General features: G+C 39.3%; 1 protein-coding gene and 2 non-coding genes across 7 annotated transcripts in view; all 3 read left to right on the top strand.

Moving 5' to 3' along the window:
- LOC125235942 overlaps nucleotides 1-26635 on the top strand; it is a 103371-nt gene that overhangs the window by 67431 nt on the left and 9305 nt on the right. For 3 of the 5 annotated variants that reach the window (XM_048142602.1, XM_048142609.1, XM_048142592.1), the window contains 14 exons: nucleotides 6253-6323; nucleotides 6497-6594; nucleotides 7153-7286; nucleotides 17547-17768; nucleotides 18960-19103; nucleotides 19659-19736; nucleotides 19923-20267; nucleotides 20614-20643; nucleotides 21477-22490; nucleotides 24093-24216; nucleotides 24632-24740; nucleotides 24841-25045; nucleotides 25470-25696; nucleotides 26144-26335. In XM_048142602.1, coding sequence (XP_047998559.1) covers nucleotides 6253-6323; nucleotides 6497-6594; nucleotides 7153-7286; nucleotides 17547-17768; nucleotides 18960-19103; nucleotides 19659-19736; nucleotides 19923-20267; nucleotides 20614-20643; nucleotides 21477-22490; nucleotides 24093-24216; nucleotides 24632-24740; nucleotides 24841-25045; nucleotides 25470-25696; nucleotides 26144-26335 — 2993 coding nt within the window. Of the gene's footprint in view, nucleotides 1-6252; nucleotides 6324-6496; nucleotides 6595-7152; nucleotides 7287-17546; nucleotides 17769-18033; nucleotides 18134-18959; nucleotides 19104-19658; nucleotides 19737-19922; nucleotides 20268-20613; nucleotides 20644-21476; nucleotides 22491-24092; nucleotides 24217-24631; nucleotides 24741-24840; nucleotides 25046-25469; nucleotides 25697-26143; nucleotides 26336-26635 lie in introns of those variants that run through there. The other 2 variants (XM_048142625.1, XM_048142617.1) reach the window with 2 other exon arrangements.
- Nucleotides 5245-5317, top strand: Trnar-ucg. The gene has a single exon. It is a non-coding gene; the product is annotated as a tRNA-Arg (tRNA).
- Nucleotides 6359-6431, top strand: Trnak-cuu. The gene has a single exon. It is a non-coding gene; the product is annotated as a tRNA-Lys (tRNA).

The raw sequence follows: 26635 nt of genomic DNA, 5'->3' as shown, positions 1-26635 counted from the left end.
CTAATTAACTACGCGCCTGCTTTCGAGTGCTTTAAATTTTAATAAACCAACGCATTCTTTGATTGGGGGCTCGGGCCTCTCAAGGTCAGTGCAAATGTGATGCGTAGAATAGGTACTTGTATAGGTAGGTAGGGGCGCGGGGCGCGGGGCCGCGACTAAATCTTGTTCATTCACATCCGCTTGCATGTGTCGCGGATAGAGCGAGTACGTAAGCGGCGAGCACACATACTAACCGCGCGGAGGCCGTTTGCCACCCTGATGTATACCTCTATGTACCTAAATGAATTTATTAGTGTCCCTAGAGAGACCCTTACGAATAACATTCAAGTTAGTGTCAAGTGATTGACTGCACATGTCAAAACAAAAAACATTCGGAATTGGTCACACATGTGTTCAGTAATTATCTGTGGTAAAGGCAGTCACACACATGTTCAGTAATTATCTTTATTTTTTTAATAACTCGATAACCGTAAGAGTTAAGTTTCTTAGAGACATTAAATTCATTTGATCTTCCCTTAAAGTTAACGGAATTCAATAAAAACAGTGTGTATAACAAATAACAATTTTAATATGCTGCATTAATATGCTGTAAGCGCATGCTGTTCTTATAAAAAACCGGCCAAGAGCGTGTCGGGCCACGCTCAGTGTAGGGTTCCGTAGTTTTCCGTATTTTTCTCAAAAACTACTAAACCTATCAAAATCAAAATAATTTTCCTAGAAAGTCTTTATAAAGTTCTACTTTTGTGATTTTTTTCATATTTTTTAAACATATGGTTCAAAAGTTAGAGGGGGGGGGGCGCACTTGTTTTTCCTTTAGGAGCGATTATTTCCGAAAATATTAATATTATCAAAAAACGATCTTAATAGTGAACCCTTATTCATTTTTAAATACCTATCCAACAATATATCACATTGGTTGGAATAAAAAAAAATATCAGCCCCCACTTTACATGTATTACCCTAATAAAACATTTTTTTCCATTTTTCATTTTTGCACTTTGTTGGCGTGATTGATACATATTGGTACCAAATTTCAGCTTTCTAGTGCTAACGGTTACTGAGATTATCCGCGGACGGACGGACGGACGGACAGACAGACATGGCGAAACTATAAGTGTTCCTAGTTGACTACGGTACCCTAAAAATGGCAAAGTCACTATAAGCGTGCCGTTCAGATTTGAGGAGTTTAGGTTCTGGCCATCATCAGCAGTTCCACTGCACCAAATGTCACTGTTCTGGACGAAAGTGCATGCTGTTCTTATTAAAATACCAAAGTCACTATAAGCGTGCCGTTCAGATTTGAGGAGTTTGGTTCTGACCATCATCAGCAATTCCACTGCACCAAATGTCACTGTTCTGGACGAAAGTGCATGCTGTTCTTATAAAAATACCAAAGTCACTATAAGCGTGCCGTTCAGATTTGAAGAGTTCCGTTCTGGCCATCATCAGCAGTTCCACTGCACCAAATGTCACTTTTCCGTACCTAAATGCATGCTATTCCTTTAAAAACACAAAAATCAGCATATGTATGCCTTTCAGATTCGAGGAGTTCCCTCGATTTCTCCAGGATCCCATCTTCAGAACTGGGTTCTGAGAAAAATGGGACCAATCTGTATGCATATACATTCAATCAAAAAACATTTTTCAAAATCGGTCCAGAAGCGACGGAGATATCGAGGAACAAACATTAAAAAAAAAACATACAGACGACTTGATAACCGTCCTTCTTGAGAGATGAGGCGATGGTTAAAAATAATACCAATAATAATAGGTGCGTGCTATATTTCGACGACACCATATGCCGACAGAAATGTAGTCTAGCTCTGTCGCGCAAGTACGCAAGAGCTATAATTAGAGGTACCTTTCCTTGTTAGTATAAAAGCCGGAGTTATTAAAAATAAAATAAAAATAAGAATGAAGATTCTTACAAAAAGAAAAAAGTAAACAATCAAATAATAGAAAATAAAAGAAACAAAAATAAAACTGCAAAAGCATGCCTCAGCCGAGGTTCGAACTCATACCGCTGGCGCGGCGTCCAGACGTCGAAACCGCTAGGCTACGAGCCCGTTATAATAACTAGTTAATTTTGTGATCCTATTCACCAAAGTCAAGTGCTAGTACATATATTGTAAGGTCATCGCACTAGTGTTTCATATTTTTAGTTCACACTTAAATTTTAATATTTTACGCAGACAATCTCGTATCACCGTGCACATAATCAAAGGCTGTCAATACAAGTTACAAAAGTTGTAATTTCCTTACTTTTTAGGCACATTACTCCTTTGGTCAACTTATGTTAATTTGAATATTTTGAATTTTTATTATAAGAAAATATAAAGAATGAAATGTGAGACTAGTAATCAATCGTTATTTCTCTAGTCCGACCTCTCTACGTATTGAATTTGCTTCTAAAAATCAAATAGCTTGATCGCGCGCCCATCGCCATCGCATCGCGTCGCATCGCCGTCGCGGGCCGTCGCGGGCCGTCGCTTACGCAAGACACTCCCATATGAACACAGCGGTTTGATCGCATCGCGTCGCATCGCGTCGCTTAACATTCGCATGTTCATCGCTAGTTCGTCGCGTCGCATCGCCGTCGCGTTCCGTCGCCCACCTAAGACAAGTCCATAGAGATAGAAGGTTTGATTTCGTCGCATCGCATCGCATCGCGTCGCCGTCGCGGGTTCGTCGCTCACGCAAGACGCGGCGTTACACTCGGGTGCAAATGTATTTTACTTCTCGTGTGTCGCTTCGCTCGTGGTTCAACTATAGAATCCTTTCACTTGCTCGTTTTTCAATTCCACACTCGGCGTTAAAATACAACTTTGCCCCCTTGTATAACAAATAACTATTATCGGCTTGATAACTTTCTTGAACGTTTATGAATGGGGATTAGACTGTACCTCTACCGAGAGTTTTTGACATTTTAGAATAATAGAAATAGCAAGAAATAGTAAACGTGATGGCATAGAAGATACATTATTATTTGTATGGGGCAAGTTAAAGCTCGGGGAGCCTTTATGGTTAGGTACTAGAACTATTACACATTTTTAGTGAAGAGTACCTTCGATATCGAGTAAAATATTTTAAAACATCAAACTCACGGTAAAGCTCTGTTATTTATAGTATTAGGTAGTTAGTACATTGTTAGTTTTTTAGGTATTAAATTAAGACTGGATGCCTAACTCAATGCAAATTCCACTACCAAACGACCTTGTGACTGTGGCTCGTGGAATGACTATGTTTGTCATAATTAGTTTTAGCTATTAGCATTATTAGCCAAACGAGTTGGCGGGGACTGCGGCTTGCGGTGGTGAACTGGTGAATCATCAAATCCTTATTACAAGAGATGATGAACGAAGAAAAAATATAGTTTTCCCCTCACTAGCTCGGAAACACGTGTTTTGTCCTTTAATACCAGCGGGTAACAGCATTTTATCCACTAGAGGATAAAGTAATATGACCTTGAATAGAGGCAAATTTTCTGATTTAAAATTGATAAAAGTGGGTTAATCTAGTGATGAAGATGTTTTACCACCTGTGGAACTACTGGAAGCAGTTATAAACGCGTTTTATTTTCCTCGCTGTAGTGGGGGGAAAAGTTTTGTGTTACACACTAGTGCAAATGTATATTACTTCTCGTGTGTTGAAAAACTCACAAGCTCAGGATTCTATTCTCAAACCACTCGCTGCGCTCGTGGTTCAACTATAGAATCCTTTCGCTTGCTCGTTTTCCAATTCCGCACTCGGCGTTAAAATACAACTTTGCACTCTTGTATAACAAATAACTATTATTCACAAAACTAACCTAACCACAAAATTAAAATTATGAAAAAACCTCCGACATAGTGGACCGATTTTCATAAAACATGGCTAAGAACACTCCCGACTAACTCAGCTTTCAAACAAAAAAAAACTAAATCTAAATAGGTTCATCCGTTCGGGAGCTACAATGCTACAGACAGACAGACACACACACACACACACACACAGACAGACAGACAGACACGTCTTAACTTATAACACCCCGTCGTTTTTGCGTCGGGGGTTAAAAACAGAAAAAAAGGAATATCTCAATTAGGTACCCCTTAGGGTAGCTTAGGTACCTTGTTGAGCCTAATTGTTATGTACCTACTTACAGTACTTACCAACATCATAGAAGATTTTTGTCTAAAAGTTTTCTAAAAATCGATTTTTCGTTCTTGGATATGGGTAATGCATTGAGTACCTATGATATGATCTCATGATTAAAGCGCAAAAATGATGATGCGTACTGTTACTATGCAATGAATGATTTTAAAAAGCATAACATTTCATCATGCAAGTATCATAACTTATAGATTATGAAACCAGTGCAATAAAATAACAGGTTTGCATGTTAGAACAATCTGATAGATATATGATTAGCATGATTCACGGCATTGTGTAATGGAGCAAAATATTTTACTGTTCTTGCCACTGTTAAAAATTCATAATTTATGAAAATTAAGTATTTAACAAAAACATATCGCGTGCATAATATTGTGTGTGAGACTGCTATGAGACGGGCAGCAATTGATAAATGATTTCACAATTTGCCTTCTTATGATCACCTAATGATCTCATTATGACATCAATCGCAGCGACATAATGTCTTGAGACTCATTAGTAATAATCGTACCGTATTAATATTTGTAACCCATTTTGTAAATTCTTGGTGTATTCCCATTTTTTGACCACGATCCTAGGATTACCAGGGACTGTCACATTCGGTGATGCTAATAACACAATTTAATATAAAACTAAGTAATCTCACAAGTGGCATAAAGAAGCCAGAAATATCACAAAGGACCCCTATTCTACAGATTCCACACGTACATAGTTCTAAACATTATTTATTCAGTGGTGCTACAAAAACTCCCATTCGCAAAATGATCCCAAAACAAAAGTTGAATGACATTATGTGTTCTCTTTCGCCACCATCAAATATTTAGATTTGTGTAAATACAATACAAGGCAAAAAGGTGACCGTTTGCATTTGTTTTTTTTACAACAGCGGTAGTTTTAAGGATTGTTCTTCGATTTTTTCATAATTCGTCAAAGTCCCAAAAAATCCTGCTAAAAAGCATTAAAAACCAAAATCGATCGATAAAAATCTGCCTGCGACGTCACATCCCTACGCTTAAAACATTTATTGATCATGGAAGCTTGCGCGCGCAATGCGTGCACAGCAGGTGATGAGCTCTGTAGCCGTCCACGTCATGCGACCGTGTGGCCTAATGGATAAGGCGTCGGACTTCGGATCCGAAGATTGCAGGTTCGAGTCCTGTCACGGTCGAAACATTTCCTTTTTGTTTAATAAGAAATTTCTTTTGGAATATTTATATTAAATATTTCTCGTATAATTGACGGATAAAATTAAAGAGAATACTTAGGTATAAATTATTTAAAAAACATGTATTTCCTGTATTATAATATGCGCCCTTATCATAGCGCCCGTCTCAATTTGATAATGTATCATATCATAATCATATCATATATTTATTCAAAAAACAATACGGTATTGTGTTTGAAGCCTTAAAACTAAATGTAATGGTACAATAAAAATGATAAGCCTAGATATTATACAATATGAAAATTTAAAAATAACAAAACAACAAAAACGGTGTAAAAACAACTTCTCAATAAAAACTTTATCAATTATATTTGAAATAAAGAGTAATCGGTAATGATTTTGAATTCTGTAGGCAACCAATAATTAAAGTAACTGTAACCTTAAAATAAAAATAAATAGGTAAATGATTAACTAACTTAATAAGTACCCTTAACCACCCTTAACTAAGGGTTAACATTGCAGTAAAAAACAAATAAATGCTCGTGTTTTAAACACAACATGAGCTAGTATTTTTAATATACAATCTAGAGCTGTTGATCCAAAACCTATTAAATATTATGTCACTGTTATACAAGTAAGTTTGCCCACTAACTTAATTATTTGGCCCAACGAAATACTAATCAACTGTGGGAATAATTTCATTATGTAAGGAATTGTGTTGTCGGAGGCAGTATACAGAGTTCTCACGTATTTGATGATGTTTTACGTCGCGTTGCGACATCTATACGCAAACTCCCAAAACATGTCGACACTTTGGTGGTTAATGCTACTCAACGTCAGATGGCGCTGATATTAAAAATATCACAAGCAGATTAGTGCGTAATTAAGATTAAAGATTGTGATTTCAATTGTTTTAATGTATTTCTCTATTGTTACAGGGTCTTTGAAGACTTCATTCCTCGCGGGTTCAAACTTTACAGTACATTGGCACTTGGCTTACGCGCATAGAGTAAGTGACTCATAATTTGCACTAGTCTCTCACCAGCCCGGCTAGCTCAGTCGGTAGAGCATGAGACTCTTAATCTCAGGGTCGTGGGTTCGAGCCCCACGTTGGGCGACTCTCTTTTTGTTTTATTTTTGTTATATCATTTTTTTTTTTTTATTGATTTTTTTTTATTCTAGGGAGGATTCAGTTTACGAATTTTGGACTACCTCGAGAGGCCAGTGTTAGACTTGACTCCAAGAGCTGGTGGATCCGAGTGGGTTAGAGACGATGTTACGTAAGTATTTTATTTTTGTTTTAATTTTGTAGATTTTATAAAGATTAGTTTTATGCCAAAGCGAAATTATATCTATAATTAGACAACCGGAATAAAAACGTTATCAGACAGTTTTTGTGTCTGTTCCAAGAGATGGATTTTGTAGATTTTGTTGCTTATATTATTATGACTCATTTATGAGATTCATGAGAGATTTACCTCAATACATTTGATTCGATTATTTATTTAAATATCGTGTTCAAAAATCGATCCCCTGACAGTACCTTACCAAAGGCTGCCATTCAATGATGTTATAATTTTATTAATACTTACTTATAATTGGTACTCAATAGGTACAAATGATTCAATGATACCTAATCGTATTTATAAATAATCTTATTATCTTCATAATTTACGCTTCCAATTATATTGCTATTTAAAAATATTTTAAGCGGGTTACTCACGTATTAAGTCGATATAGCGTTCGCTAGCGTTAGCGTGCGTAGCGTGCGTGCGTGTATGAGTCTCACGGGAGTTTTATATATTGCTATTCTTTATATATTCTTCATAATTTCCTAGGGCCCAGAAATACGAAGTGCGACTACCGAGCGACTTCACCTGCGAAAACTGCACGCTACAACTGCAACGGGAAGCGGGGGAGTGGGGGAGCGGTTACCGCTTCTGGTCCTGTGCTGATATTGACATCTTAGCACGTATGTATTGAAAACATATTCATTATCTGTATATAGTTAATTAGTTATATCCATAGAAGAGTCTCGTTATTTGGTTAGATAATAATAAACAACAACAGAACTTATACGTCTATGAAAATCGCACGCTAGAACTCTAGAGGGAGCGGGAGAGTGGGGGAGCGGTTACCGCTTTCCTCTTGCTTTTGGTTTCGTATTGCTATTGACATCTTAGCACATATGTACTAGCCTCTACGTTAGCAAAAGCTTGTGAGCCAAGATTAGCATAAGCATTAAAAACTGCACATTACAAAGGGGTGTGAATGAGCGAGGGAGCGATTACCGCTTCAAGTTTAGATTGTTTAATGTTTATACATCATTATTTATCATAGTTGGACGACATCCGGAAAATTGGGGGTCACAATTTAATTGGATTAATAGGACCGGGACAAGTGGGGTAGGTACAGTCAGCAGCAGAAGTTGCGTAGCGGGCAAGGTGTTCAAAATGAACGACGACCGGTTTGGCTCAGTCGGTAGTGACCCTGCCTGCTAAGCCGCGGTCCTGGGTTCGAATCCCGGTATAGTGATGGGTAGGACATCAATTTCAAATGAGTTTGTATGAGTACCTCATTTCCAAAAATGAGGTGTTACAATGTCTTACTTCAAATGAGGTGAGGTACTGATCTGTATATATATATAATTTCTAGCATCGGCTGTTTGACAAAATCCATCGGCAACAAAAACTAGTATGTGTAGTTGTGTACTAGGTAAATATCCTTTATACATACTAAATTTCATTAGTCATAATGAGTACTTGAACATTTAACAAGAGAAAATAGATAAAATTAAAAAAAATTTGAAGGACTGTCATAGAGGCCTGCATAACAACTTAATTTGATGTTTTTATGGAACTGGGTCTAATTTTGCCATTGAATAATATTATTTACAGTTTGTTCCATTTAAATTACTGCTACAAATTACAGTGGTTTCATATTATTAACAGCTTAATAATAACATACTTTGATTAACATAGTTACCATAAAACTGCATGTTTTAAAACAAACTAAAGTTCGTATTGTTTTATAATTAGTACCACTTTTACATAAAAATAACAAACCTACCACTCCATGTGTTTTAAAAGCAATATGATAGTAATTAAAAACACCATCAACATTCGCGACGCCGGTAAGTCTTTTCAGTTCAGTTTCACTATTTTTTTGCACACAAATGACACTAAGGCAGAATCACAGGTATATTTGATTGTGTAAAAGTTGTCACCATTATTACATTTTGGCTCATTTATTAGTATTATCACTGTAGGACAAAACTAAACTTTATGCAAATATTGCTAATGCAACTAAGTACGTACAAACACAAACTAACTTTTCTTCTGTAAACTGTCATTACTGTCAACGTCAACCGCCTGTGAATTACGTTTCGTGTCGGATTTATTTATCATTCTATTGAATTAAGAAATGAATTATTCTTTCTATTACTGATTAAATACTTAATTAAACTACCATGCTTCACATAATTTATATTATATTTCGGTCAGTAATCTTGTAATTGTTTTTAAGCAAGCTTCGTAAACGCATCTTCTCAGTGGTTGGCCCTCTGTGTTGGTATGCTTGGTATTCCGAATATTCAAAACACTTGAGTTACCATTTCAACGTCCAGTCTAAGAGAGCTCCCTGATTACACATAACAATAGCCATACAAACTCTATTGCTGCGGTAGCTCACGTTATACTGGTCAATGTGTTAGCACAATAATAGCTATCAAAAAATTCAAAAATGAAGACCTGCCGCGAAAAACAACATTTTGCATCTCAGCTGCATTTATTCATGACTTCACAAATGCGACAGAGACAAAAGATGTGGTTCACGCGAAATCGTCTGATTTTTCGCGCGATTTTTGCGAGCAAGTTAACTATCCTGGGATCAAAAAGGCGTAAAATGTATGAAAACTTGCGGCGCATAAGATTGTTTTCTTTCGAGTCATGTGTAACGTATTTTTGGTGAGGCAAATTTGAAGCCCGCGTGTGTCTGTCTCACTCCCTCTTATGGTAAACGTAACTATCTGTTTCACTTTGAAAGGATTTTTGAAGTGTTGTTGTCACAGTGCCTCTTCTGTCTTTCCGGTACAAAGCGATTTCCGGTACAAACGAGTCAAACGATACATTTTATTTTATCGGTGGACCTTTTGTCCCGGCCATAAGGTCTGTAGTTCGATAACTGAACGTGTGGTTGATCACTTCATTTGAGGTGTCGACTCTCGCGACGGAGTTTGAGGGCCGCGTCTGCCGCGAGGCGCGCGAGTGGATGATGAGTTTTTGACGTTTTGTGACATTTGAAGTATGTGCATGATCTGTGAGGAATGAGGTGTTTGTGTTGCTACTGTTGCGAGCGAGTATTTGAGGGCCGCAAGGCGCGCGTGTGGATGATGAGTTTTGACGTTTTTGTGACATTTGAAGTACGTGAATGCTTTGTGAGGCGTGAGGTGTTTGTGTTGCGACTGTCACAAGCGAGTAAAATGAGGTGCGGTGAGTTGAAGTGTGATGCAATACATTTTTGCCGTGTGAAGTACTGCGACAAATTAACAATATGAGTGGTACAAATGAGGTGCCTCACGAGTGAGGAACTCAACACTATCCCGGTAAGGGCATTTATTTGCGTGATGAGCACAGATATTTGTTCCTAAGTCATGGATGTTTTCTATGTATATACATACATACATACATACAATCACGCCTGTATCCCATAAAGGGGTAAGCAGAACACATGAAACTACTAAAGCTTCAGTGCCACTCTTGGCAAATAAGGGATTGAAAGAAAACGAAACTGTGACATTGCAGTGACAGGTTGCCAGCCTCTCGCCTACGCCACAATTTAAGCCATATCCCATAGTTGCCTTCTACGACACCCACGGGAAGAAAGGAAAGGAACACGGGAAGGAAGGTGGAAGGGTTCTATGTATATAAGTATGTATTTTATCTATTTAAGTATGTATATCGTCGCTTAGCACCCATAGTACAAGCTTTGCTTAGTTTGGGGCTAAGTTGATCTGTGTAAGGTGTTCCCAATATTTATTTATTTATTTAACTTGACACGATCTTATTTTTAAGACAATAAGAGCGTGTTAGGATCATTGTGACCACCTTGCCCGCTACGGAACTTCTGCTGCTGACTGTACTCGAAGAGAGGCCTATGCTTAGCAGTGGGCGATAAAGGCTGATATGATGATGATGATAATAGTATCATCCCGGTATTGTGTTTAAATACCTATATCCCCGCCCACTACTCTAAAATGCTTGTTTAGACATTTTAGCGTATACAGACTCAAAATCAAGAAGGTAGGTTTAATTAGGCATATGTAGGTATTCATCAACATATATTTGCATGGCCTAGTAGCACGCCTAACGAAGACATTTAACTGTCCGTCGGCGGAAATAATTCGTGTATAGGCGAATTTTGGCATAGTTGTAGGGAATGGTGTTCTAATCCACATACTCAAAGTACTGATGGGTAGGGGAGGAGCTAACGGGTGGAGGGGGGTGTAAAGGTCCCTTTTTTTAGTTTTTCGCGAATAACTCTTAAACTGTGGCACATAGCAAAAAATGTTCTGAAACACAAGTAATCTTCATAAAATTCTCTACAAAAAAGTCTTATACACTTTTTATCTGGGACCAATCGTTCATGAGATATGGAAGGGAAAAGATGGACAATAAAGGAATAAACTCATTTGTTTATGAACAATATGTTTATTCTTATAGAGACGCGGTAGCGTGTCAAGCCAGGTTCAAGTAACAAAAGTAGCAAGCAGCACCGTGTGTAATATTACACGAACCGTTTGGAGCCACATTTGACCCCCTTCTAACTCAAAAACTATTTCACATAAACGTGTTATAATGCAACGTAAAAAGAAACCAACGCGCGTAGTAAAAGTATGAGCTATAAGCGCTCCTCAATAAGCCCGGTACTAGCAGCCCGCCTTAGTGCGTTTTCACATTATCCGATCCGATATCGGATGTCGGAAGGATTTCAAAGGCAAAAATTCAAGACGGCGCCTTAAATGTACGGGATAATGGTCCTACTTCCGATATTGGATCGGATAATGTGAAAACGCACTTAACCCGCGCGCGCGCGCAGCCCTTTATAAGAATTATAAGCCACCGCGCGGCCGGCGCTCGCTCATCCCAGTCGTCCTCAAAACGTCGACGTAAGACCGCCCCACAAGGATGGGGCGCGACCAGATACAGCCCTCACAGCGCCCAGCACGGAAGGGTAAATAAATTGTACGTTAAATACAAATATTTTGTATTTAACGTACAATTTATTTACCACCTACTGAATGGGGATGAACTAGAAGAGGCGATGGCATATTAAAGCCAGTGACAACCAACGACCCAGTGGCACCTGACTCCATTCTCAAAACTATATTTTGCCGATGCAAGACTGGGTGTGGGGTGCGATGCGGCTGCCGAAAAGCAGGAATTGCCTGCTCCAGTGTCTGTGGTGTATGCTCGGGAGCATGCACTAACGGAGCTCCCATCGAAGTAGAGACGGAAGATAGTTAGGAATTTTATTTATGAATTTATCCCATCAAAGCAATACCGGGCGGTCGTGATGCTTTGCTCGTCAAGTCAGCTACAATGTGATCGGATCGCTGCGCGAGACAAACTGAGCGAGCGCTGCTGTAATGTCGTTCAACACCCCTGCTGGGGTGTGAGTAGCCCCTTCCGCGCTGGGCGCTGTGAGGGCTGTATCTGGTCGCGCCCTATCCTTGTGGGGCGGTCTTAGTCGACGTTTTGAGGACGACTGGGATGAGCGAGCGCCGGCCGCGCGGTGGCTTATAAAGGGCTGCGCGCGCGCGCGGGTTAAGTGCGTTTTCACATTATCCGATCCGATATCGGAAGTAGGACCGATATCCCGTACATTTAAGGCGCCGTCTTGGATTTTCGCCTTTGAAATCCTTCCGACATCCGATATCGGATCGGATAATGTGAAAACGCACTAAGGCGGGCTGCTAGTACCGGGCTTATTGAGGAGCGCTTATAGCTCATACTTTTACTACGCGCGTTGGTTTCTTTTTACGTTGCATTATAACACGTTTATGTGAAATAGTTTTTGAGTTAGAAGGGGGTCAAATGTGGCTCCAAACGGTTCGTGTAATATTACACACGGTGCTGCTTGCTACTTTTGTTACTTGAACCTGGCTTGACACGCTACTGCGTCTCTATAAGAATAAACATATTGTTCATAAACAAATGAGTTTATTCCTTTATTGTCCATCTTTTCCCTTCCATATCTCATGAACGATTGGTCCCAGATAAAAAGTGTATAAGACTTTTTTGTAGAGAATTTTATGAAGATTACTTGTGTTTCAGAACATTTTTTGCTATGTGCCACAGTTTAAGAGTTATTCGCGAAAAACTAAAAAACCGGCCAAGAGCGTGTCGGGCCACGCTCAGTGTAGGGTTCCGTAGTTTTTCGTATTTTTCTCAAAAACTACTGAACCTATCAAGTTCAAAACAATTTTCCTAGAAAGTCTTTATAAAGTTCTACTTTTGTGATTTTTTTCATATTTTTTAAACTTATGGTTCAAAAGTTAGAGGGGGGGGACGCACTTTTTTTTCCTTTAGGAGCGATTATTTCCGAAAATATTAATATTATCAAAAAACGATCTTAGTAAACCCCTATTCATTTTTAAATACCTATCCAACAATATATCACACGGTGGGGTTGGAATGAAAAAAAATATCAGCCCCCACTTTACATGTAGGGGGGGTACCCTAATAAAACATTTTTTTCCATTTTTTATTTTTGCACTTTGTTGGCGTGATTGATATACATATTGGTACCAAATTTCAGCTTTCTAGTGCTAACGGTTACTGAGACGGACGGACGGACAGACAGACATGGCGAAACTATAAGGGTTCCTAGTTGACTACGGAACCCTAAAAAGGGACCTTTACACCCCCCTCCACCCGTTAGCTCCTCCCCTACCCATCAGTACTTTGAGTATGTGGATTAGAACACCATTCCCTACAACTATGCCAAAATTCGCCTATACACGAATTATTTCCCGCGAGATAGGCTTCATTGAGTGTGCTATAGCGGTAAGAGCGTGCGACTTTCAATCCGGAGGTCGCGGGTTCGAACCCCGGCTCGTACCAATGAGTTTTTCGGAACTTATGTGCGAAATGTCATTTGATATTTGCCAGTCGCTTTTCGGTGAAGGAAAACATCGTGAGGAAATCGGACTAATTCCAATAAGGCCTAGTTACCCTTCGGGTTGGAAGGTCAGATGGCAGTCGCTTTCGTAAAACTAGTGCCTACGCCAAATCTTGGGATTAGTTGTCAAAGCGGACCCTAGGCTTCCATGAGCCGTGGCAAATGCCGGGATAACGCAAGGAGGATGAATGTATTTGAATGGCATAATACACTCCAATTCTGATTTTATAATTTGAACACAAACACTATAAATAATCAACAAAACAAGTCGTTAAATAAATCTAAACTCAAATAGTAACCCACACGTGCCCAAATTACTTTTTCTTAATAAATGTTATTTTCGATAGTTGTGACAGGAATTTTAATCAGTTACTTTTGTCAATGTTTAGAATTTTGATCGGTTCTTTAAACAATGAGATATTGAAATGAATCAGGTATATTTTTATATAAGATACCATTACTGATTAGTAACTTAGTTGATATAATAGCTATTGTTTAACATCACATTGTGTAAACATGTATTTAATTATTTACATTTATTATGGGACCAATGCTGAAATATACAATAGTATAATTTGAAATTAGAAAAAAGTTCCGGAAAAAGTGTTAGCCAACGTGGGGGAGGGCAGCACCATCGTCGAAACCATGCCATTGTGTAAACATTAGCGTATTCAGTACGTACGGTGCTACTTTATTGCAATTTTCGGTACCTACTTTATGTGGCAGTCGGAACATTAAAGGGCCACCCATATGTACTGAAAAACGTCGTACTTACATAAAATCATAGATTAAATATAAAATGCGACCGCCTAAGAACACGCATACACTACATCACACATAGATGGCGCCTCAAAAAATGTCTTGATTCTGAGTATGAATCGCGTAAAAAATACCCATGTTACAAAAAAAAGTGGGGTGGGCAACTTTGAAAAAAATGGCCGATAATACTATTGTTTATTTACTTTATTTATATCTACAATTATATTGTCTATGTACCTATACTATACCTACAAGACAAAATATGAGCCGCTCCTAGGCCCTGCCGCCGATTCCAAAAGTACGTGGCATGGCTAGCGCCCGCGCGCGTTTCCCGCGCAGCCCAGCCGCCCCGCTCGCCGCCTAGACCATTGTCGTGGCTAGGCCGTTAAACGTCTACAGTGTGAGTGAGTGTGCACGGGAAACGTCCCACATTTTCGATTGCTATTAAGCCGGTTTTCAGTTTATTCATATAAAAATACAAGTAAATCTCGCCTTAATGGTAACCGACAAAGTGGAACGTTTAATAAACACACAATTGTTTTGAAAAGAAGTTGCCCGCCGAGTTTCTTGCCGGTCCCATAGTGGATACCCCCCTCCCAACTGAGGGGGGACTGAAATCTTCTCGAGGCTGAGGCGTAGGGTTAGAGCCGGCGTAGCTTTATTTGACGTTCATATGCGCATTGTAATATGCATACTTGAAAAATAAATATTTCATTTTCATTTTCATTTTTTTCATTTTCACTCACCAGTAGTGACAACTTGTTTAGGCACGCAGTTAGGTATAATTAGGCCGGGATTACAACTATCTCCACACTGACACCAAGGTCACACTGCAGAGCCGGTTCTCGTTCAGAGATAATCGATTCGGACTAAGATTATAAGATTTAACAGCGGTACGACACCAATCTATCAGTGTCCCCGTTTGGTGACGGCCTGACGGGGACAAAGGTGTGGAGATTTAGAAGAAGTGTGTGATACGACACCCTCACACCAATCTATCAGTGTTCCCGTTTGGTGACGGGTTAAGAATTTTGCCACCACCTTTCCTCCCGTGAGTGTTGTAGAAGTCGACTATATTATGTGTTCCATTGTGGTCTGGGCGATGGGCTGGCATTGCTGGCAACCTGTCACTGCAATAAGTTGAATAACACAATTTTGTTCTAAGTATTTAAAGCTAAATTTACACTTGAAAGTTATTGTTCCAAGTTTTGAGACGCAACTATGGGTAAGAGTGGCGAATATCTGCAATTCTTTCTTGCATATACCTTTGTTTCAAAACTTGCAGAGCTCCTCCTTAATTGCCAAGAGTGGCTCCGAAGCTTCAGCAATTTCATGTGCTCTGCCTAACCTGTTTGGGAATAAAGGCGTGGGTTTATGTAAGTGTGCATGTATTTGTGCAAAAGTGCCAATTTGTAAGTTATGTCACACACAAACAGACTGGCATCGTATCGCTGTTTCATCTAATAATGATTGTTCTAATACGGCCTCCAGATAATGCAAATGTAAACGTTTTGACAGCACAGTTTGATGCCTCGGGCCGACATTAGCATAAACATCTGAGCATTGCAGTAATGCAGCCGTAATTTATGCGGAAATCGACCTTGTACGGAGACAATTGTTGGGCGCTATGAAATGAAATGAAATGAAATGAAATATTTATTTTTCAAGTAGGCATATTACAATGCGCATATGAACGTCAAATAAAGCTACGCCGGCTCTAACCCTACGCCTCAGCCTCGAGAAGATTTCAGTCCCCCCTCAGTTGGAAGGGGGGTATCCACTATGGGACCAGCAAGAAACTCGGCGGGCAACTTCTTTTCAAAACATTACATCTTATAACTAACATGCATTAAATAACAAGATACAATTTAACCTGCAAAAGTATTCATCAAAGAATATGAACAGACTAGGTACTCTATGGAAATTAATTTCAATAAATTATATTATTGCTTAATAATACGTCGTTCTTCTTCAGAGAAAACATATCAAATTGTCACAGAAGAAAAAGATAATATGAATCTCAATGTCATTAAATATGTAATTTACCTACACAACATAAAATATAAAATATTTGATGTGCTTTCTTATCTGAACTGTGTCCTCTATACATAATACAATTATTTTAATTGCTATTCGTTTTTTGTAGTTTCTGGTTCGGGCCATGCATGTTTGTCTGTCAAATAGTCCTCGACTCTGTAATAAGCCTTTAACATCAATGATTTTTTTAAGTAGTTCTTAAGAGCTGGGAGGGGTAATCTCAAAGCAGTGTCAGGTAACTTATTATAAAAATGAATGCATTGCCCAACAAATGACTTCTGTACTTTACGGACACGAAACTTCTTTATGGCAAGCTTATTTTTGTTTCTAGTGTTATAATTATGGATATCAGAATTCTTAGTGAAACAGTCTAAATTCTTAACAACATAAATTATACTATCATAAATGTATTGGGAAGCTACAGTTAAGATATTAATTTCTTTGAAGAGTTCTCTTACTGATTCACGTGTTCCTAAGTTGTAAATAGAACGAATGGCTCTCTTTTGTAATACAAAGATAGTCTGTATGTCAGCTGCTTTGCCCCAAACCAGAATACCGTATGACATTACACTGTGAAAATAACTATGATACACTAGGCGAGCTGTCTCAACATTAGTCAGTTGCCTGATTCTCCTAACGGCGTATGCGGCTGAACTTAATTTGCTTGCTAGTTTCCTTATATGAGGACTCCATTGTAGATTTTTGTCCAATGTTAAGCCAAGGAACAGTGTTGTATCTACCATCTCTAAGCATTCATCATTCAAAAGTATTTTTGTATCGATTGGTTTAACATTCGGCAGAGAGAATCGAATACATTTGGTTTTCTTAGAATTAAGAAGTAAATTGTTGACAGTAAACCACTGCAGTACATCAGCTAACGTGCTATTAATTACATTGCAATCCGTAGATTTTCGGTCAACATTAAAAAGCAGCTAATGTGCTATAGTAAGTAATTAGGTTTATTAGTTGGCGACGTTGGTATTTAAGTATTGACTTTGACTAACCTACTACTGTAGACTACGAATCCTAAAGTTGTTGAGTTATTTTCAAAGAAATGGTGCTCTTTGTTCTTATACCTACTTTGTATACCATATTATTTCAGTCACTCAATGGCTAAAAGAAGCGGCAAATTTGATCATTGTAAGTGAGAATGATTATTGTCCCAAAGAAAATTAAATTTTCGCGCCTTTTTCTAATGACAAACTTGTTTGACCGGCTTGTTTACACACTCAAGTTGTTTTCTATCTTTTTCCAGGCAAGGACTACCACGAGACCTGTTCCGGCCACGGTTTTCACATCCTCGGTCGCTGCAAATGCAACAAGATGTACTCCGGCAGCCGCTGTCAGTTCAGCGACGAATGTGCTGAAGATACAGACTGCGGGCTGAGAGGGCAGTGTGTTGATGTGAGGGCTACCGAGTCGCCTAGCAAGATGTGCTATTGCCCTCATGGGTTCTACGGCAAAGGGTGTAATAAGAGTAAGTCCAATTCTATTCTTATCTGTGCCAAAGTGTTAATAAAAAACATTCTTAGAATCTGCAAGATGTACTCCGGCAGTCCCTGTCAGTTCAGCGACGAATGTGCTGAAGATACACACTGTGGGCTGAGAGGGCAGTGTGTTGATGTGAGGGCTACCGAGTCGCCGAGCAAGATGTGCTATTGCCCTCATGGGTTCTATGGCAAAGGGTGCAATAAGAGTAAGTTTATTATAAGTTTAGTGAGGTAGGTATGTGTTGAACATACTGTGGGCTGAGAGGGCAGTGTGTTGATGTGAGGGCTACCGAGTCGCCTAGCAAGATGTGCTATTGCCCTCATGGGTTCTACGGCAAAGGGTGTAATAAGAGTAAGTCCAATTCTATTCTTATCTGTGCCAAAGTGTTAATAGAAAACATTCTTAGAATCTGCAAGATGTACTCCGGCAGCCGCTGTCAGTTCAGCGACGAATGTGCTGAAGATACAACTGTGGGCTGAGAGGGCAGTGTGTTGATGTAAGAGCTACTGAGTCACTGAGCAAGATGTGCTATTGCCCGCAAGGGTTCTATGGGAAAGGGTGCAATAAGAGTAAGTTTCTTGACTTTTTGATGCTTGTACCAAAGATACTGTGGAGTGAGAGGGGCAGTGTGTTGATGTGAGAGCTACTGAGTCGCCGAGTAAGATGTGCTATTGCCCTCGTGGGTTCTATGGCAAAGGGTGCAATAAGAGTAAGTTTAGTATAAGTTTAGTGAGGTAGGTATGTGTTGAAGATATTGTGGGCTGAGAGGGCAATTTGTAGATGTGAGAGCTATTGAGTCGCCCAGCAAGATGTGCTACTGCCCGCATGGGTTCTACGGCAAATGGTGTAATAAGAGTAAGTCCAATTCTATACATGCGGTGTGCTCTTGAAACACATCGTCGAAAGTTGTTTGTGCCTAGCTCTTTTAATACTGCCCTCAGTGCACCCGATTCTTCCATGGTCACTCATCTGAATCACATGGTTCGTACCGTACCTGAAGAATACACTCACCAGCTGTCACTGTTATGGATAGGTATAGTTCAATGAAGAATACCAATCACATGAGTGGATACAGTTCTGTTCGTTGGAAACGGCATTAGGTACATATTTTTCGCATTGTTAATATTTTCTTCATTTATACTTTTACGCTTGTTAATCGTCCCCTTTGTCATTCCAGAGTCCCCCTGGAAGGACAAGGCCCTGAACTTCGACCTGTACAGCCGTCGCGAGTTGTCTCCAGACTTCAACTTATACTGGCGGGTGGTTCAGCATGAGCAGGAGTTGGAGGTCGTCATGGTCGTCAACGGGACTTCTTATGCTGGTCAGTAGCTTCCTCCATAGGTTCTTTAGGCTTTAGAACTTCCTTTGAGTATTGGAACCTGGACCTGTGCAGTCGTCAGGAGTTGTTTTCAGATTTCAACACTGAAGGGTGGTTTAGCAGAAGCAGGTCGTCATGGTAGTCAACGGGACATCTTATGCTGGTCAGTAGCGTCCTCCATAGGTTGTACAGCTTCAGAACACCCTGGAGGGACTGAAACCTGGACCTGTATACCCAAGGGGAGTTGTCTCTAGACTTCAACGTATACTGGCGTGTGGTGCAAAAAAAAAAATAGAACTCTTAATTTAAGATGGCGCCTGCCGTTAAACTACATCAATCGTGTGATAGGTACCTCGACAGGATTGTGAACGAGTCTTCAGTTGTTGAGTGGTAAGCTGGAACTCCAGCTGCCAGTGGGCTTAGCATACTTCATATCATATCACGCGACCGTGTTGATTCCGTAGATCTGGGAATTTGAATCTTGGCGAATTTATTACCTAAAGATTGTTATCTAAAGACATTCTTTATAACACTTACCCATTTATTTGTTTTTTCCAGGAATCGGTTGGAGGCCAAGCGGATTGACAAAGGAATGCAAAAATTTCCCCGTCATAGGCACCCCGCTAGTTGACAAGAGTAAGTAACACTGATAAATATATAATCCAAAGAAAATAGGTAAGTACCTGTACTTACATATAGGAATAGTATCAGGCCTATCACGCACAAACGCGTATTTTTTAATTTTTATGTATCCCAGTAAAAAGTAGGTCTTATCTAGAAAATTGCGAATAAAAAAAATCATAAAACCTTTTCACTTTTCAGCAAGCACACCGAAACCTGAACCATTACCCAAACCAGAGCCGGAAGCGGAACCCTCCGCGTCCCCAGAACCCAGTCCGGAACCGAAATCGGAACCCGAACCGACTCCGGAACCCAAAGCGGAACCCGAACCGAGTCCGGAACCCAAAGCCGAGCCCGAGCCGTCCGCGGAACCCGAGCCGGAACCCACTTCTGAGCCGGAACCCGAAGCGACGACCAAGTTGTCGGAGTATGACAACAGGAATAAGAGAGTGGCTATGCATTCCTTGGATGGCATTGACTTTAAGAATTTGGGAAACGATGTTCAAGTGAAGACTAGTGTGTCTTACAAGGTGTCAAGTTCTAAAGGTAATTTTCAACTGTTATTAATCAAAATTTGACGTATACTTCGTAGTCCAAACCTTGAGGTCTAATTTTTTTTTTAGTTTGTCACATTGCAGGCTATCAGAATATACCCCTTGTATGTTAGCCGATTTTATGTTCTTTTCAAGTTATAAATTGTGGAAACTTTGAGAATTTCGGGGTGAAGAATTTTAATTCTTGAAACTTACTTTTGCATAATTAACGTTACATGAGTTACAATAAAATATTCTGATTATTGTAATTATTAAGAAGCATTTCGACTTAACTAGCGAGCTGTTGCTGCTTAATGACAATTATATCTGTTTCTATCAATATTATTCTTATGTTAAAGGTCGTAGAAAACGAGCCGCCGCGAATGAGAGTAAGTATTAGTTTAGTTTGGGCTTGATGGGTTAAAAGCAAATATTAATAAACATTGGTCATTGTGGTATTCTATCGAAAAGTAATGACTATAATAGTCTACATGTCATTCTAATAGTTGTTCCAAAAAATATGTGTACTTTCATATAGTCTCAGAAACCTAGAAAAAAAAAAACATTGAAAACGCGTTAATAAAGATAATAACTAATAAGCCTATCCGTTAGTGATGTAAATCGATAGAACGCCACATAATTTAACATTTTACAAAAAAACCGAACAAAAGTACAAAAAACTAAATTTTAATTGGAAACACAGCACAGAACACAGTGCAAGCACACGCAAAGCACACACTAAAATTTGCTACTTAATGTACATATTTCAATTAAAAAAAAACAATATTAAATGTTTTAACTCGTGCACAAACTCTTATCCTTTTGGGAATTTTCACTGTTTCATAAATCAATCGTGATATCTTTACTTGAAAACTATATCCAATATTATAAATTGAAATGGATAACCACACACCAAAAAAATAGCGATCAAACGCACTGGTGGCGAAACCGGGAACCGAACACGGGTCTCCAACTATCGCGGCTAACCTCACCAAAAAAAAAAAAAGATTTGTTCCCTAGTTCCATATTCAGTAGTTTTTAAAAGAACCAATACAAAATATAAATTGCATGGAAAACAAGATAAAATCACAGTAAACAGTTAGCTATTGTATTAAAAATATATTCCTAATTTAAATAATTCCCCTTTTTGGTGAAATTCCCAAAAGCATGTAAAAAATAAGCTACCTGCCGCACAATACCGCATGGTCACTTATGTTTGCAGATGTGGAAACCTCAACCCATGATAGCCATGCCAACCATGACCATTCCGTGCCATCCTCTGAACCCAAACCGTTACCTAAAGCTAGAACTAAGTTCATCCCTAAATCTAAACGAACCACCACTGTTACAACCCCAGTACCTACCACACCGGTGGCTACTGAGCCACCCACCCCAGAACCTACAGTAGAACCTACTTCTGAACCAGAGCCGACTGCTGAACCTAAATCTGAACCTACTCCTGAACCTAATGCTATCCCTGAGCCTACCGCTGAGCCTAAAGCAGAACCTGAACCGGAACCCACAGCTGAACCTAAAGCTGAACCGGAACCCGAACCCACATCCGAACCTACCGCTGAACCTACCGCTGAACCTATCGCTGAACCTAAGGCATCTAAACCAAAAGAGCGTGTACCTAGTCCTAAAACATCGTCAAAGCTTAAAGCTAAGTCGAAAGCTAGTCCAGAACCAACTCCAGAGCCAAAATCAGAACCCCAACCCACTCCGGAACCCAAGTCGGAACCTGAACCGACTCCGGAACCTAAGGCGGAACCGGAGCCTTCTCCTGAACCTAAATCCGAACCCGAGCCGTCCCCAGAACCTAAGTTAGAACCCGAGCCATCCCCAGAACCAAAATCAGAACCAGAACCCTCTCCTGAACCTAAATCAGAACCCGAACCCTCTCCTGAACCTAAATCAAAACCTGAACCCTCTCCAGAACCCAAATCGGAACCTGAACCATCTCCAGAACCCAAATCGGAACCTGAACCGTCTCCGGAACCTAAATCAGAACCCGAACCTTCTCCTGAACCAAAGTCGGAACCCGAACCCTCACCAGAACCCAAATCGGAACCTGAACCTTCCCCAGAACCAAAATCGGAACCCGAGCCTTCTCCAGAACCCAAATCTGAGCCTGAACCATCTCCGGAACCTAAGTCAGAACCCGAACCCACCCTTGAACCCAAAGCGGAACCAGAACGCGCGACTTTGCTAGTGAAAGGACTTAAAGAAGAAACAGGTAACGCACTCGCTTTGCACATTTTAAAAGACGCATTCAATAGCAAAAAAAGTCACTTAAGGCGCCGTGTCTCTATATTAGGAATACCTACTCTTGAAAATAAGGATAGTGTAAAGGTACCTACTGTGAAAAACGCGAACAGCAAAGATCATTAGCCCTTACGCTAATACTTCTTTTTCAGATGAAGATATCTTATGTTTATGGACATTCGTCTCCCAATTTAAGTAATTTAGAATTTCGCCAAGTCTTGGTTAATATTTAAACCAATTCAGTCATCTTATTTTGAATTTTGCCATGGTTTGGTTACTAAATCAGTCTTTATAATTTTGTTATTGAATGCGTTTAATTTGTACAGCATATTTATCACCAATATCACCATAATATAACTGGTTGGAGGTAACTACTTAAACTGCATTTATTTCTGTACCTTAAATTGCCTATTTTCAACTTCTATTCTTCAATGACAAAACCGATTGTTTTCGGTCTATTACGAGTTTTACGTCACATGATATTGCTGTGAATGTCTTGTCCATGTAAGTATTACTAAAAGACGTTTTATTTTCTGAAACGACCAACCGACTATTTTGAATAGGCATAATCTATACTAATATTATAAATGGGAAAGTGTGTGTGTTTGTTTGTTTGTTCTTCTTTCACGGCAAAACGGAGCGAAGAATTGACGTGATTTTTTAAGTGAAGATAGGTGATAGGGATGGAAAGTGACATAGGCTGCTTTTTGTCTCTTTCTAACGCGAGCGAAGCCGCGGGCAAAAGCTAGTAAATATTATAACAATAGTCTTTTAGTTTCACAGAAGGTTTTAAAATCAAGTACACTTAATCTGACCACATGACTGATCAAATCCAAATATATACTGATCAAAAAGTAAAAAAGAAAAACATTGGGAGCATCGTCCCGTTTTTCTCTTACAGATTGGAAAGGGACGTCACTAAAGTGTTACCATTTTATAATTTCTAATTTCCTCTCTCTCTTTTTTATCAGATTATAGTTTATTTTTCAAGGCTTATTTCAAAAATGTTAATGTCGATGTCGGTTTGTCAGCTTCTAAAGTGCTTTCTCTGTGCTTCGCTTTGCCAAGCTTGGCCTATGCTTTTCCTGTTTCCTCTTCTCTCCCTCCCCTTTACCCCTTATCTTACCTTCAACTTTTCAGTCTTACTCTAGTGTGATTCTAACGATTTGTATCTAATATGAGTGATGGTATTCACACGGATGCGGTCATTTTCTTCTTTCTTTCTGTTCTAATCTTTTGACATTTCTAATATTTGTATAATTTACGTATTTTAGGATTAAGTTTGTAATCTACTTTACTTCAATTTGTTTGTTTGTTATGCCCTGAATTTCGTTTTCTAAAAGTTAGATTTTATAGTGCATACCTATTGGTACTTACACCAGTTTTCCAGATTGCAGGCAAAGAAAATATTTAGAAAAAGACAATATTTGTTTAAAACATTAAAAACATTGGACTTAGAGTTATCATGCTTCCGGGCCAACAATAAATACTGTGGCTGATTCGTGAACATGGACACTTAAAAATACTTACAGCATTATAAAATACGGTTCTGGTTAAAACGCGTCGTTTTCAGGTTACTTCCCCGCTCACGAGTACGTGCCTGGCTACGACTTCAACCCCATGGACTGCACGGATATTGTTATCGGCACGGCGCGCGGCAACTACCACAGAGTTCTGGACTATTACACTAGAGACAGGTAATTTATATTCGTATCTTCATTGTCATAAAATAATGTAATCAATGAAGAAAAGAAACAATAATTTCTACCTTAAATTTTACGTTAGTGACGCCTTTTCGTTGGACTTACATTGCTTGATTTTGTTATCTAAAAATATTACATCAACAATTTGTTTACTTACAAAAATGTTAAAATCCTGGTCACGGCACCAAACTGTAACTGTACGTGTGTTACACATTTGCCTCCTTACTCATAAACGTACATTAAAAGTTATCAAGCCGATAAGGTTTGTCCCTTCCCGACGTATTGGTGTGATAGAAAGGAACAAACGAACTTTATCGGCTTGATAACTTTTGTGTACGTTTATGAATAAGGGGGTTAAAATACAAAATATTATTACAGTAAGTTTCAGTTTCAAATTTTTTTTTGCCAGGTCGACTCCACGCGTGGATACGTTCTGGGGAGGACACGATGATATCACGGCGTCTTCTGGCTTTGAGGAAAATGGCGTCACCACCATCATGTTCAGGAAGAAGATTCAGGTACCAGACATTCATTCCGTCTCTTATTTACTTCTATATATGTATGAATATACATATTTCTTGAAAATAGTGTGTTACATATTTTGTTCTATGTTAACAGGCTAAAGAACCCACGGACCACTCGATCGTCGACGACGCAATGCACGTAATCTGGGCGCGTGGGCAAGAGCCCGGCAAATACAGACATTCACCGCCTTCCGGGATAGAGCAAGGACCTGCTGCTGTCAAGGACTTCTACAGACAAGATGAACTGAAGTACCACGGTCATGGTGGGCAGAGAGGCGTTACTAAACTCAACTTCTTCGGTAAGTGACGCTTTGTAAAGAAATTTGTAAAGGAAAAAGGAAAGGAAAGTGACATTTTAAACTTAATTTTCTAGGCAAATACAGGGACATTTTCCATGATCACTACCAGAAGTCAGACAGGCTGAGCTATTTTCCTTATAATTTGACAAGTATGACGTCATACTATAAGGTAAATAACTCACCATTTGTGAAATATGATCTTACGCGGAACAACTATCTTTAATCGATGGAATCATGCGTTACTTTCCGGAAATCCAGGATAAAATCTAGAAGATTACTTTGCTAATCCGCGTATAACTATTATTATTAATAGTAGTAAAATCTTCTAGATTTTTACAACTATCTGTACCGAGAATCAGAAAATGTATGATTAAACCTATAGAATGAACACAATAAAATGTCTAACGATACCTATTATTTGCAGAAGAGACGAAATCCGCTGCTCTGGGTGGCATCCTGCCACTAGCGAACAAATGCGGCGGCTACTTCAAGCTGCCAGCCGACTGTTCCCTCGCTAACGGTTCCTGCGACTATCACGCTAGTTGGGAGTACCTCGGACAGAAGAGAGGAAAGGACTCCGTCAAGTTCACTATTGTTACTAAGGAGAGCAAGTTGTGGACGGGTATAGGCTTCAGTAATGATAAAAGAATGGTAAGTTTTCAAGTTCAATGATATTCAAAAGTATTTGAGCTTTAGTTTTCACATTAAGATATCGAACATTTATTCACGTTTAACCTTTAGTGCGTTTTCACATTATCCGATCCGATATCGGATGTCCCATACATTACAGGCGCCATCTTGGATTTTTTCTATTGAAATCCTTCCGACATCCGACATCGGATCGGATAATGTGAAAACGGACTTATTCAGAAACCTTCAGGACATTTGCAGATAATCTCATGATGCGATGTTTTCATCGATCGAAATAATCTCCTGTTCATCATAATTTTGCCTTGAGACCAGCAATTTACTACTGTACTGTTTTATTGCTACCTAGTTTATAGAAATTTCTATGAAATACACCCATTCCCATAGATACTGATTGCATATACAATTTTTCATTGTTACTTATAACACCTGCTTTATTATCTTTCACAGTCTCAGACGGATGCTATCATCGGTTGGGTGGATCCCCGTTCCTCGCGCCCCTTCATCATGGATACTTGGGTATCCGGATATGCTGCCCCCAGGGTCGACGCACAACAGGACATCAGCAAGGAGTACGGAAGTCTTGTTGATGGAGTGACAACCCTCAGCTTTGTCAGGAAGCGGGACACTAAGGATTCTAAGGTAGGCGACGCTTTAGTGCAACATATTCAACCGAAGTATTATAAAAACATTAATTTTGCACTAAGATTTAGTAATCTTGGTCACTACCAAGTACCAAATTGTAAACGGTTTGTTTTTATTTTTAGTGGCATCAAACACAACGCGTATCTTTGTGTGACTTAGATATTGATGGACCAGTTCACCTCCATTCTTTGTGTATGATTTCTACTTCGCTATGTTATACTGTATCCAGTCGGGTTTTGCATGCAACAAGACCATGGATAACTGTTGTTTCCCCAACTTTGTGTGATACGTACCACA

The sequence above is a fragment of the Leguminivora glycinivorella genome, chromosome 2 (assembly GCF_023078275.1).
Source record: "Leguminivora glycinivorella isolate SPB_JAAS2020 chromosome 2, LegGlyc_1.1, whole genome shotgun sequence".
NCBI lineage: Eukaryota > Metazoa > Arthropoda > Insecta > Lepidoptera > Tortricidae > Leguminivora > Leguminivora glycinivorella.
The sequence above is the reverse complement of the archived record's forward strand: the minus strand, read 5'-3'. Positions and strand labels throughout refer to the sequence as shown.